Genomic DNA, 13,977 nt, shown 5'->3' with positions numbered 1-13,977 from the left:
TGGCGAGACCTCATCTCTACAATAAATCAAAAAATTAGCTGGGCATGGTGGTGCATGCCTATAGTTCTGGCTACTTGGATGGCTGAGGTGGAAGGATCCCCTGAACCCAACAGGTCGAGGCTGTGGTGGCCGTGAGCATGTCACTGCACTACAGCCTGGGCGACAGAGTGAGACTTCAATTCAAAAAAATAAATAAATAAAAATAAAAGGAAGGTATTCTAGGTAGAGAGAGCAGCATATGTAAAGAAAAAGAGATAGGAAGGAGCAAATAGCATGGTATGTTCATGGAAGTACACATAGTGGGGTGGAAGAATTTTGTATGTTGGGAGAGGGGTCGGGAGCAGGAAACTGGAGGGTAGACAAGGACCAGGTTCTGTACTCATTGAAGTCTCTTGAATTTTCTCCAAATATGATGACAGGAATACTTTCCTGGATTCTGAGCTTAGGCATCCAGGTAGGAGGTTGCTTCTAACCTTTATGTTGCATAAGTGGTAGTGAACATACTCACACATTAATTTCTTAGGTTGGCTGTGGAATTCCAGAGTGAGCCATCTGCCCAGGAGAATCCATTCACAGCTCCCAGTGCTGAGAAGAAAGATACCTTGGAGGCCTTCTCAGAATTTCTTCTCAGTGCCTGTGACTCCCTGTGTATTCCCATGGTGTTGGTGGGTTCCCCTTATTCATGGGCAGCATGAAGCTTGGGGGAAAGAAGAATGTGAGGGCAAGCCAGCCTAAGAGGTGCAAGGCAGTGACTACTCAACTGAACCTTCTGAAGGCTTTAGCAATGTTATTCTTGCAACCACCTTTCCTTTGGTTTTAAGATAAAGTGTAATGCTTCATTATAAAACTGATAGAGCTGGGCTCGGTGGCTCAGCCTGTAATCCTGTGCCTTGGGAGGCTGAGGTGAGTGGATTGCCTGAGCCCATGGGTTCGAGACCCGCTTGGGCAACTTGGCAAGACCTCATCTCTACAATAAATAAAAAATTAGCCGGGCCTGGTAGCGCATGCCTGTAGCTCCAGCTACTTGGAAGCTACTTGAGGCAGAAGGATCGCCGGAGCCCAGCGAGTCGAGGCTGTGGTGGCCGGGAGCGGCCACTGCACTCCAGTCTGGGTGACAGAGACTCCAACTCAAAAAAAAAAAACAAAAAACAAAAAAAAACTGATAGATGCTTATTAAGAAAAAGTAGAAATCAGTAATAATAAAATAATAAATAATTTGTGTTTTTGGAGTGATAAGTACCTTATATTCATTACCTAATTTAATCCTCCCAATGACTCTGGGAGATAGATGCTATAATTTTCCTTAATTTACAGATTAGGTTGTCATACTCCCACAATTATAAAGCAAGTGCATGACAGTGCTGAGATTGAACCTATAGCTTCAGGCTCCCTAGCATTTCTTGTGTCTTTCTGCTTAGTAATGAGCAGCAGTGAATGTCTATTATCCAAGTGTTAATACGGAACACATATGTGTGTTCTATAGAATGAAAGATGTCTACTCTAAAGAGAGGCCTGGTCTTAAAGACCTTCATTCTGAGCTGACTTGAGATTGAAATGGTAGGAATAGCAGGGCCCAAAACTGTTGACTCTCTGGGTGACCTTGGGTGAGTCCTCTCCTGCTTGAGGTTTGTGAGCCTGTAAGCCTCATTAGTCTGAGAAGAGCACCTCCTAACCACCTATTAGGAGCAGTAGCTGGCTGGCAGCAGGGAGGTGCTCTTTACAGGAGAGAGCCTCTTTTTCTTGAAGAAGCCATTGAATTGACTTGCCAGGGTCTGCAGGCGGGTTGCAGTCAGGAGCTCTGGAATGTGGCCCTGATTTAAATTAACTAACAATAAGACTTGGGCAACTCATGTTGGTTTCCTTATTTGCTCTGCTTTCTTCCTAGATATATGAAGTTTTAGAGCTAGATCTAGAAGTAGAGCATAGAATTATTGTATTCTTTCTACTTTTTATATTTTACACATTTTCTTTATTGAGCATATATTACTTATATAATAAAAAAAAACTTGGTTTAAAAACCAAAGGAAAGTTGTCCACAAAACAATGCCTCTGAGGCCCCAGCTATTTACATATAGGGAACTGAGACCCAGAGAAAAGAGCAGGGGACTGCCCAAGGACACATGATGGCAGCTATGTGCAGAGCTTGAACTAGTACCCATTTCTTTATTCTTAATTTAGATCTGTGTCTACTACCTCAGGCTGCCTTATGACTGTTAAAAAATTACATGAAAAATAAATGTAAAAAGCAATTCGTAAACTGTATTATTACTGTTATTCCTAGAGTAATAGAAACATGAATCTTTTTAAATTAAAGGGACTAGTCTACTGTTGCTAGATTTGATGCCAGTTTTTGCTGGTGTCTTTTGTTCTTCAGAGACTCAGTCTCAGTGGGACATGTTCTCCCTCCTGGTTTTTTGCAGAGGCACTTGGAGCAGACTACCAATCCAGCTTTGATGGAAGTTTTCCTCTCAATTCTGCACAACCTCTTTGTCATCGTTCCTCACATGAAGGAGAAGTTCTCCAAGAAGCTCGGTAGGCAGCAGGCAATTGTGAAGACTGAGAGAGGGAGGCAGTCACCTTAGGCAACTTCTCAGAGTACTCAAAGAGAGCATAAGCTGTGGGGTGCACATTTATGTTCAGGATTTATATCCATTCTCTGTCCATTGTTGAGTGAGTGGAAATATCATGCAGCAATCAAAAGTCATTAAAGGCAGTTCTCAAATTTATTGATACTTCTCTGTCCTGGAGAAGTCCAAGAGGCTCCAGTTCTGTGCTCATACCACACTCCCTTCCCCCTTCCTCTCATACACCATGTTTCTGAGACTTCACAAGATGTTTGGCATCAGGAGCCATTCAGACTCCTGAGCGCTGAATCCTAGAGTATACCTCTGTTATTGTGACAACTAAAAAAGTCTCAGGCAAGAGGATTGCCTGAACCCAGGGATTCAAGACCAGCCTGGGCAACTTGGCAAGACCTTGTTTCTATAATAAATCAAAAAATTAACTTGGCGTGGTGATGAACGCCTGTGGTTCCAGCTACTTGAAGGCTGATGCAGAAAAGGATTGCCTGAATCCAGCAGGTCGATGCTGGAGTGGCCGTGAGTGTGCCATTGCACTCCAGCCTGGTCAAGGGAGTGAGACTCCAACTCAAAACAAACAAACAAAACAAAAATAATCTTGTCACCACTAACTTGTGTCACCTTCCTGGGACCTGGAGAAGTACCTGGCACCAGGCTCTGGGCACCCAGTGACTCCACTCCACCTCCAATCTCCATCAGCTCCCCTGAACACTCAGGTGCCAGCCATAGGTTCCCTTGCTTGATCTCAGTTCACCCTGCAACCCCCTGGGGTTCTCAGAGAAGCCAAGCATCATCAGCTGTCACATACCTGCAGGCAGCTGTTCTAGGCAGGGTTGGCCTGGTTCCCTTTCCTGAATTCAGGGCCTAGCAGAAACACCACAGCACACAAAAGTTTCAACTCCTGGCCCAAGACTACCACGTTGTGGTAATCTAAGGGGCCAACCCCCACAACTGTTGTGAATGTCCTACCTCTCCCAGCACAGTTCTATGGACATGTGAATAAGCACCCTCCACCCCTCCAGACTGTATATGGAGCAGCAGACCTCCTTCTCCACCTAAAAAAAGAAGCTGTGGGGCCTCTGTGGAAGAATTTTATTTTATTTTATTTTTGAATCAGGGTCTCACTGTGTTGCCAAGGCTAGAGTGCAGTGGCACAAAGATGGCTCACCACAGCCTCAACCTCCTGGGCTGAGCCTCCTGAGTAACTGGGACTATAGGTATGTGCCACCACATTCAGCTAATTTCTTAAATTTTTTTTGTAAAGGTGAGGTGTCACTACATTGCTCAGACTGGAATTTTTTTTTTTTTTTTGAGTTGGAGTCTCAGTCTGTCGCCCAGGCTAGAGTGTAATGGTGCGTCATGACCATTCCAGCGTCGACCTGCTGGACTCAGGCATTCCTTCCACCTCAGCTTTCCAAGTAGCCAGAACTACAGGCACGTTTCCATGTCTGGCTAATTTTTGATTTACTGTAGAGATGAGATCTCACCAAGTTGCCCAGGCTGGTCTCAAACCCATGGGCTCAGGCACTCCTTTCACCTTGACCTTCCAAAGTGTTAGGATTAGAGGCTTGAGCCACCACGCCCGGCCTGTTTTGTTTATTTATAGAGATGAGGTCTCACTATGTTGCCTAGCCTTGTCTTAAATTCCTGATCTCAAGTGATCCTCCTGCCTCAGCCTCCCAAAGGCATGAGCCACCTTTGAAAGTGAAGGCTGGCTCCTGGCTGCTTAGGTAACACCTTGGAGACCCATGTGCATCTAAAATTTTAAAATAGCTGCATGGTGGCTCACGCTTATAAACCTAACATTTTGGTAGTCTGAGACGAGAGAATTGCCTGAGCCCACAGGTTTGAGACCAGCCTGGGCAACTTGGCAAGACCTTATCTGTACAATAAATCAAAAAATTAGCTGGGCATGATGGCGGGCACCTGTGGTTCCAGCTACTTGAAAGGCTGATGCAGAAGGATTGCCTGAGCCCAGCAGGTCAAGAATGCTATAGCCATGAGCTTGCCACTGCACTCCAGCCTGTATGACAGAGTGAGACTCTGGCTCAAGAAATAAAAATAAAAAATGTAAAAAGTCTCTACCTACTTTCAAGTCCCTTCTAGGTAGCACTCTTATGAAAGTCAGTGTCTAACTATACACTGAAATTGCTTCCTAAAATTTAGCCCAAGTGGGTTTTGATTCCTTTAACCTTCGCCAGGCCTTCTTGAAACTTTTTCTTTCCTACTCTTACCAGTCATTTTATTATCTTTTCTCCAGTTTTTACCTTGTAAATACCTCAATCTGCAGAATAAGTTCAGGATTCAGGGTCAGAGTCATAGTCTCCTGTATCCTCTAGTGGTGAGAATAGAAAAGGGGAGTAGCCAAAAACAGAAGAGAGAGAAAAGAGAATGGTAGTAATAATTAATAACTAGTTATTAGTAAAAAGACAGTATTTATTAAGTTCTTACTGTGTGTGAGACACTCTCTTAAGTGTTTTCATGTATTGATTCCTTTAGTCCCCAGAAAACTCCTAGGAATTGTGTGTTATGATTATCCTCATTCTACTGATGAATAATCTGAATCTGAGAGGTTAACTAATTTGCCCAGGGTCACCATGTAAGTGGTATGCCCAGGATTCCAACCCAGGGAATTTGGCTCTAGAGCTTGCTTTTTTGATCTCTGTGCTGTTCTTGGCTCTTTTTTTTTTTTGAGTTGGAGTCTCACTCTGTCACCCAGACTGGAGTGCAGTGGCCGCTCCTGGCCACCACAGCCTCGACATGCTGGGCTCCGGAGATCCTTCCGCCTCAGCCTTCCAAATAGCCGGAATTACAGGCATGTGCTACCACACCCGGTTGATTTTTTGATTTATTGTAGAGATGAGGTCTCGCTGCCCAGGCAGGTCTCAAACCCGCGGGCTCAGGCAATCCACTCACCTCAGCCTCCCAAAGGCGTGGGATTACGGGCTGAGCCACCGAGCCCGGCTGTTCTTGGCTCTTATCATTATCACTGAATGTCTTTTATTTTATTCTTGTCACATAGCATGAAGGGGATACTGTTGTGCAACAAGCCTACCATGGAGAGGTAGGCAGGGTTCAGTCATACAGGGCCTTGTTAGCCTTGTGAGTAATTTAGATTTTATCCTAGGAGCTTTGTTGAGTCTTAAAGAGGAGTGACACGCTCAAATTTCTGTTTAAGAACCATCTTGGTTGGGCGCGGTGGCTCACACCTATAATTGCAACATTTTGGGAGGCCGAGGCGGGAGGATTGCTTGAATCCAAGAATTCAAGACCAGCCTAGGCAACATAGTGAGACTTCATCTCTACAAAATTTATTTATTTATTTTTTTGAGTTGGAGTCTCACTCTGTTGCCCAGACTGGAGTGAAGAGGCCGCTCCCGGCCACCGCAGCCTCGACCTGCTGGGCTCCAGCGATCCTTCTGCCTCAGCCTTCCAAGTAGCTGGAATTATAGGCATGCGCTACCACGCCTGGCTGATTTTTTGATTTTATTGTAGAGATGAGGTCTCGCTGCCCAGACGGGTCTCGAACCCGTGGACTCAGGCAATCTACTCACCTCAGCCTCCCAAAGGCGCGGGATTACAGGCTGAGCCACCGAGCCCGGCTAAATTTTTTAAAAATTAGCTAGGCATGGTGGCAAGTGCATGTAGTCCCAGCTTCTTAGGAGACTGAGGTGGAAGGATCACCTGAACCCAGGAGTTCAAGGCCATAGTGAGCTGTGATCATGCCACTGTATTCCAGACTGGATGATAGAGTAAGATCCCGATTAAAAAAAAGAACAGCTGGATGCGGTGGCACATCTGAAGTCCCAGCTACTCAAGAGGCCGAGGCAGGAGAATAGAATGAGCCCAAGAGTTCAAGGTTGCAGTGAGCTGTGATCGTGCCACTGCACTCTGGCCTTAGTGATAGAGCAAGATTCTGTCTCAAAAAAAGAAAAAAAAGAGAGAGAGAGAGAGAAAGAAAAGAAAGATCTTTCTTGGAGCCGTGTGGACTGTGAGTTAGAAAGGGACAGATTAGAGGCAAATTGGTCAGCCCTTTGCATTAACTTGTTTTGGTGGTAGGAACTAAGGTAGTGTTGGGATGGAGCAGTTGCATGCAGGGCATGAGGGAGAGGGAACAATTCAAAGTAATACCTAGGCCTCTGGTTACTATGATCTACATGAATGGTGGTGTTTTTAATTGAGAGGAGCCTCACTGAGGGAGGATCTGACTTGGTAAGGCAAATTGTGGTCAGTTTGAGTCAGGGCGAATGTGAAATGTCCCAGTGAATACGTTAGGTGGGTAATTGGTAATTGACTGTGTATCTGAGGGCAGGAGAGCGAGATCTGGTCTTTAGATATAGATATAGAAGTTTTCAGCATCCAGCCTTTCATTCATTCAACAAATATTTATTGGACACCTACTACATGCAAGATATTATCCTAGGTCTGAGAATATAGTAAACCTCTATCCTTGTGGGGCTGACCCTCTCTCTAGTGGGGAGCAGGTGAGATTCACCTCAAAGATGAATGTGTAAAATGAGATTATGGAAGAGGCCAAGACAAAATGAAGAGCAACATTTAATGGTTAGGAGAAGGAAGAGATGTAGGAATAGTTGGAGAGGTTGAAGGAACTCAGAAGAGCATGACATTAGGGAAGCCAAATGAAGAGAGTTTTGTGGATTAGAGAGTAGTCAGGAATGTCAAATGCATCTTAGAGATCAAGTAAGATGAAGATTGAAAAATGGCTATTGCACTTGGCATCACGGCAACTGTTAGCTACCTCGGCCAGAGCAATTTCTGGACGTGGTTAGGGTGGAAGCCAGACCACAGTGGGTTGAAGAATGAGTGCTATATGAGTCAGTAGAGACAGGTCAGACAACTCTTTTGTTAAGTTTGATATGAGGGAAGGTGAGAAATTGAGGTATGACTGGAGGGGAACATGGAGTTAGGAAGGCATTTTCCATCTCCTAAGCCTGGAGACACTTGTCTGATTAGCTGCTGATAGGAAGGAGCAGTAGAAACTGGGCACTGTGGCTCATGCCTGTAATCCCAGCACTTTGGGAGGCGAAGACGAGAGAATTACCTGAGCTCAGGGGTTCAAGAACAACCTGAGCAATATGGCGAGACTTGTCTCTACAATAAATAAAAAAAAATTAGCTGGGTGTGGTGGCTCATGCCTGTGGCTCCAGCTACTTGGAAGGTTGAGGTAGAAGGATTGCCTGAGCCCAGCAGTTGAAGCTGCAGTGGCCATGAGTGTGCCTCTGCATTCCAGCCTGGGTGACAAAATGAGACTTGGACTAAAAAAAAAAAAATAATAATGAAAATAAAATAAAGAATTACAATTAAAAAAAGCAGTAGAGAGACTTGTTGTTAGCTCATGTGAATTGGAATTCTTGTCTTCTCCCTTATGTATTTATTGACATTTGTCAAATTAATCTTTTTATCTCCAATGTCCTTAGAATTTGGTAATAATTATGAGAATTACTAAGATAATGTATGTAGATTTCCTGACTGATTATATCCCTCAGCCATTGTGACAACTGACATATATTTCCTTTCAACATTCTTTCTGCCTGCCATACTTCAAGATCCAGAAGGATCCAGTCTTGGGGCACTAGATGATATGCAAGTGTAGATCTCTTGGAAGCAGTGGTGGGAGATCTACTGGGAGATCTGTGCAGCATGAAGCAAGGTAGAACAGGATTAGAGGTTCAACCGTAAGAGGGAAGAAAGGAGGAGGCACTGCCAGCCAGGAGGGATACAGAGACCTGGAGAAGGGGGGTGGAGACTAGATCCCCAAGAGACTAGACCAAGAGGAGCCCATTCAGATGACAAACTTGGTGCCACATCCCTGGGGAAGTCATGGGTTAAATTGTTGCCCCAGAGAGTTGCTGGGAAACCCTGAAGGATTAATTCCCTGCCAGGTACATTAACCCTAGCATAAAATACAGATTATCCCCAACCCTGAAGCTGGTGAATTGGGAGCACCTGATGTCTTCTTTGTCTACGATTCTGCTTTTACAGGGGCCCAGGGCAGGCAGAACAGAGGTTAGTATTGACAAAGAACCTTACTTGGGTAACTGGGAGGAGCCAGGCAGTGTAGGGGCCTGAGCCAGGGTCACCAGCTAACACAGAATCTGTGATCAGACCTATGGTCTGAGAACCAATCTCTTCCCAACACAGGCAATTCAGAGATAGGGATAAGTTTAATAACTGGTTCTATTCTTCCAGAATCTGAAACTGGATTATTTTATATAAAACTGGGAGAAGGGATAGAAGGAGCAGTTGTGTTCTTTCTAGGTCTGTGCCAAATATACCAAATTGTGGTGGAAGATAGTTCAGGATGGAAGAAAAACATTTATTCAGTACGTACTCTCACTCAAGTACTTCTTAGATGTTCTGTATACATTTATCTTACTTAGCTTTACAACAACCTGTGAGGTACAAGTATTAAAACTGAGTCTTGGCTGGGCACAGTGGCTCAGTCTGTAATGCCAGCACTTTGGGAGGCTGAGGAGAGAGGACTGCCTGAGCCCAGGGGTTTGAGACCAGCCAACTTGGTGAGGCCTCATCTCTACATAAATTAAAAAATAAGCTGGATGTGGTAGCACGTGCCTGTAGTTCCAGCTACTTGGAAGGCTGGCTTAAGATGGAAGGATGGCTTAAGCCCAGCAGATTGAGGCTGCGGTGGCCGTGAATGTGCCACTTGGCATTCCAGCCTGGGCGACAGAGTGAGATTCCAACTCAAAAATAAATAAATAAAAAATAAAAAATACTGAGTCTCAGATAAGTTAAATCACCTTTCCAGAGTGACACTATCAGATAGTGATGGAGCACATTTTGATCTGGGTCTGTGTAATTCTGAAACCAGTGCTCTTTGATCTCACCAAAACTTGAGACTCTCTATTACAAGTCTGGTTTTATTTTTATTTTTATTTTTTTGAGCTGGAATCTCACTTCTGTTGCCCAGGCTGGAGTGCAATGACATGCTTATGGCCATTGCAGCCTCGACCTGCTGGGTTCAGGTGATCCTTCTGCTTCAGCCTTCCAGGGAGCTGGAACTACAGGTACATGCCACCATGCCCAGATAATTTTTTGATTTATTGTAGAGATTAGGTCTCGCCAAGTTGCTCAGGCTGGTCTTACACCTGTGAGCTCAGACAGTCCTCTCACCTTGGTTTCCCAAAGTGCTGGGATTATAGGTGTGAGTCATTGCGCTTGACTTACAAGCCTGGTTTTAATTGCTGTCTGCTTTCTTTCCACTTCTCCTAAGCTGCCTCATCCTTCATTCAACTGACTCTGGAGCTGAAGGCCAGGTTCTGCAGGTATGTATGGTCCCAGACAAGACTGAGTGACCACAGGGCCAGTGTCCTTGATGGGACAAGTGGGAATTTTTGGCTGGTATGTTTAGTCATAGGACTGTGGTAGGGTTGACACAGTGTCAGCATTGCTCAGCAATTGGTGGTATGAGTCAGACATACTTCTGCAGGTTGAATTTAATCAGGCCTGGTAAGGCTTTCATTCTAGGTGCACTTGTCACATCAAAACTGGAAGGCCTCTCAGAGATCATTTGTCTAACCCCACATGGGTTTAGTTTCCCTAAATGGGGAAACTGAGACCCTCAGAGGGGAAAGGATACAATCAATGTGCATTAAGTTCTACTTGCTGCCAACCTAGCAATTCTAGAGGAGAAACTCATTTGTTCAAAGTAGAGAGGTCATTGCTTAGTCTCTGTCTTGTTACGTTCTAGAGCAGCCTTTGTACCATCTCATTTATGATTTGCTACCTGAATCTAGGAAGATTCATTTGTTACTATGCACAACCTACAAGATTAGTTCTTCCATATCTCTGAACAGAACATTCAACATTCAGGAGAAAATACAGGGATCCATCTGGATTCAAACTCAAAATTTTGGAAGTTTGTATTATTCCTTGACTACCTGTCTTGGTTTTGAAAGTGTTCTCTTTCTCTAGTACTTCTTTAGCTCTTTTCTGGCCCAAGGGCACTTTTGTTTATATGTTTTGTTAATTTAAAAGTTAGTTGTCCTTGATTTATTTTTTCTGTAAATTTTTAGTGAATGCCTATATAGGCCAGGGGCCTAAGTTATAGCTGAGGCAGTAGGTTTTATATTTACTTTTATGGCCACCTTAGGACCTCCTCTACCATGGACAAGGCTAGAATTTCTCTGGGCTCTGGCACAAAGCAGTGGCATCTAGGCACATGGAGGGATAATGATGTCTAAGCCAAAGTAGCGATGACATCTCTTTTGTTCTCTCTTCTTCTTATCCCTTTAAGTCACTCAGCCCTAAACCAGATATGTTCCAATTTCCTCTATGACATGTGCCTCAACCTTTTCTCAGCTCCAGAGAAGACAGGACCACCTTTCCAAGAAGGTAAGATGCTGCAGTTTGACCACTCGTGAGATCTGTAGTGGTCTTTAGAGTCTGGATGCCCTGCTGATTGGCCAAATGAGTCAGTTCAGTAATAAGATTTTTTTTGTTTGAGGCTGCGCAGAGGAATCATGAAATGATGGAATTATGGCTGATTCCTAGAGAGGTGAAATCATAGTCAGAAAATGATAGAATCCAAGACTTCTTACACCTTAGGCAAGAGTTGAAGCTGGGCGTGGTGGCTCAGCCTATAATCCCGGCACTTTGGGAGGCGGAGGCAAGAGGATTGCCTGAGCCCAGGGGTTCGAGACCAGCCTGGGCAACTTGGTGATACCTTGTCTCTACATATAAATAAAAAAATAAGCCTGGCATGGAGGCGTACACCTATAGTTCCAGCTACTTGGAAGGCTGAGGTGGAAGGATCGCCTAAGCCCAGCAGGTCGAGGCTGTGGTAGCCATGAGCATGCCACTGCACTCCAGCCTGGGTGACAAGAATGAGACATCAACTCAAAAAAAAAGAGTTGAGAAGGATCCTAATGTTCATCAAGTCCAATGTCTCCCAACCATCTCTTCTGCAGCATCCCCATACCAGACTTCTTGTTCACTTTGAGTCCAGTGCTCATTATAGCTTGAATAATCTGGTAATTTTTTGTTCATTTATTTAAGAAATATTTCATGAGCATCTACCGTGTGTGCTAAACTATTTTCCAAGTGCTGGTGAAAGAGCCAGGGATACAAAGCCCTGTTCTCATGGAATGAGACAGACAGACAATAAACAAATATATACAATATCAGGGATGGATAGATGCTATGAAAAAAATAAAACTGGGTAAAGGGATAGAGGAAGGAGTTACATGTTAGATAGGGTGGTCAGGGAAGGCCTCAGTGAGGAGGTGACATTTGAGCAGAGGTCTGAGTGAGGTAAAGGAGAGCCATACTGAATCTAGGCAGGAGGGACAGCAACTGCAGGGCTGAGTTGCATGTTTTTCCTTTTGTTGAATATTCATTGAGCTTCTGCTATATGCCAAGGGAAGTCTAGGTACAGTGACTGTATACAGTGATAATTAAGATGTGTTCTCTGCCTTATAGAGAAATTCCTCTATCCTAGGCCTTTCCCATGGTATAACTTAATCTTTATTTTATTCATTCCCATGGTATAACTTAATCTTTATTTTATTCATTCTTTTTTTTTTTTTTGAGTTGGAGTCTTACTCTGTCACCCAGACTGGAGTGCAGTGGTTACTCCTGGCCACTGCAGCCTTGACCTGCTAGGCTCCGGCGATCCTTCCGCCTCAGCTTTCCGAGTAGCCCGAATTACAGGCACACGCTACCATGCCCGGCTAATTTTTGATTTATTGTAGAGATGAGGTCTTGCCAAGTTACCGAGGTGCGTCTTGAACCTGCGGGCTCAGGAAATCCACTCACCTCAGCCTCCCAAAGCGCGGGATTACAGGCTGAGCCACCGAGCCCGGCAGCATTTTCATCTTCTAACATGGCTTGGCTATTGGTTCTTTCACTACACAGGCCACTTCTCTGTGTATGTTGTCCAGCAATCTCCCTGTCTGGGTATGGTCTGGCCTGCAGAGAGAATAACACAATGACTTCTGCCATGGCAACCTAAGACTGTATTAGCAACCACATCACAGCCACCTCTTGTTCTCATGAGTGCCAACTCTACTGCTGATGGCTGCTTCCTCACTTGTCAGAACAAGAGGAGCTCCACATATCTGTCCCCTAGACACTGCAGCTTCTCAAATCTCAGAGCACCAAGAAGTACAGCAGACCTCACTTACACAAACTGCTTCTTTCTTTTATGTATCAGGAGAAGGCAGGTGGATGTATGCAGCTTGAGGATATTTGTTTCATTAGTGTCATATTGATTGTAGTGTGCTTAGTGGGGAAAAAAAAGCACTGAATTTGTTATTAAGAGAACTGACCTGGCTCTGCTATCAAATTGCTGTGGGATATTCCCCATCCTCACCCTTCTCTTGCCTAGGACGTGGCACTGGGTTTGCTGCCTTGGCAAGATGGACTCTTTCAGTTGACTGTCAACTTAGGTCCCTGCTTTCAGTCTGTCATTCACCAACCAACCTCCACTCACTGATGAAAGGATGATCTAAAAACCAATTTTTAACATCTTAACTCCCCTGGCTTTTAGTCATGGTCCCTACACAGTCTGTGGTGCAGTGTCAGGCAGTGATAGAGTCTTCTCTGGTCCATTACCCTACATAAGGGTAATATAATAAACTTTCCATAAAGTTGACTTTATTCAAATTTTCCTGAGGTCCTTTTTTTCCCCTATTCATTAAAATACTCCTTTTTTTTTTTTTTTTTTGAGTTGGAATCTCACTCCGTCGCCCAGACTGGAGTGCAGTGGCACGTTCCCAGCCACTGCAACCTCGACCTGCTGGGCTCCAGCAATCCTTATGCCTGTCTTCCAAGTAGCCGGAGCTATAGGCATGTGCTGTCATGCTCAGCTAATTTTTTATTTATTGTAGAGATGAGGTCTCGCCAAGTTGCCCGGGCGAACCTCGAACCTGCGGGCTCAGACAATCTACTCGCCCTCGGCCTCCCAAAGCACTGGGACTACAGGCTGAAAAATACTCCTTTTATGAAACAAAGGTTTCATAAGAAATCTAAGAATCTCTGCCCTCAGAATAAAATACAAATTCAAAAGCATTTGAGATCTTTCACAGTCTAGCTGTGAAATTATATCACATAGTTCTGCAGTTCCTGACACCCCATATTTATTCACTGACTGTCCAGTCACAATGAACAGAAACATGGCATGTCCTGTTATGCCTCTGGGCCTCTGGACATCTTGCTTCCTGTCCTTTGGATTATCTTCACTGCCTTCTCTGCCTGTTTTTCCTCCAAAGTTCCCTCTTCTTGGAGCTTGCACTCCCCATGCCAGGCGACCTGAGTCATTCCCATCTCTATGTCGCACTGACTGCATGTCCTGTAATTGTCTGTCTCATTTTCTCTCTTCTTACCAGCTGCCAGCTCCTGGAAGTAGGGCCTGGGTCTT

At 44.6% G+C, this 13,977-nt stretch overlaps 1 protein-coding gene across 1 annotated transcript in view; it reads left to right on the top strand.

Moving 5' to 3' along the window:
* The window catches only part of MEI1 (meiotic double-stranded break formation protein 1), a 100,637-nt gene that overhangs the window by 44,082 nt on the left and 42,578 nt on the right, over window positions 1-13,977 (top strand). Inside the window, exons 14-17 of the mRNA XM_021714423.1 lie at window positions 524-665; window positions 2,421-2,532; window positions 9,832-9,892; window positions 10,855-10,952. Of these exons, the coding sequence (XP_021570098.1) occupies window positions 524-665; window positions 2,421-2,532; window positions 9,832-9,892; window positions 10,855-10,952 (413 nt within the window). The remainder of the gene's footprint in view (window positions 1-523; window positions 666-2,420; window positions 2,533-9,831; window positions 9,893-10,854; window positions 10,953-13,977) is intronic.

Source organism: Carlito syrichta, unplaced genomic scaffold, assembly GCF_000164805.1.
Source record: "Carlito syrichta isolate Samal-C Ts95f unplaced genomic scaffold, Tarsius_syrichta-2.0.1 Scaffold305648, whole genome shotgun sequence".
Taxonomy (NCBI): domain Eukaryota; kingdom Metazoa; phylum Chordata; class Mammalia; order Primates; family Tarsiidae; genus Carlito; species Carlito syrichta.
Note: the sequence above shows the minus strand (reverse complement) of the source record. Positions and strands in the feature narration are given on the sequence as shown.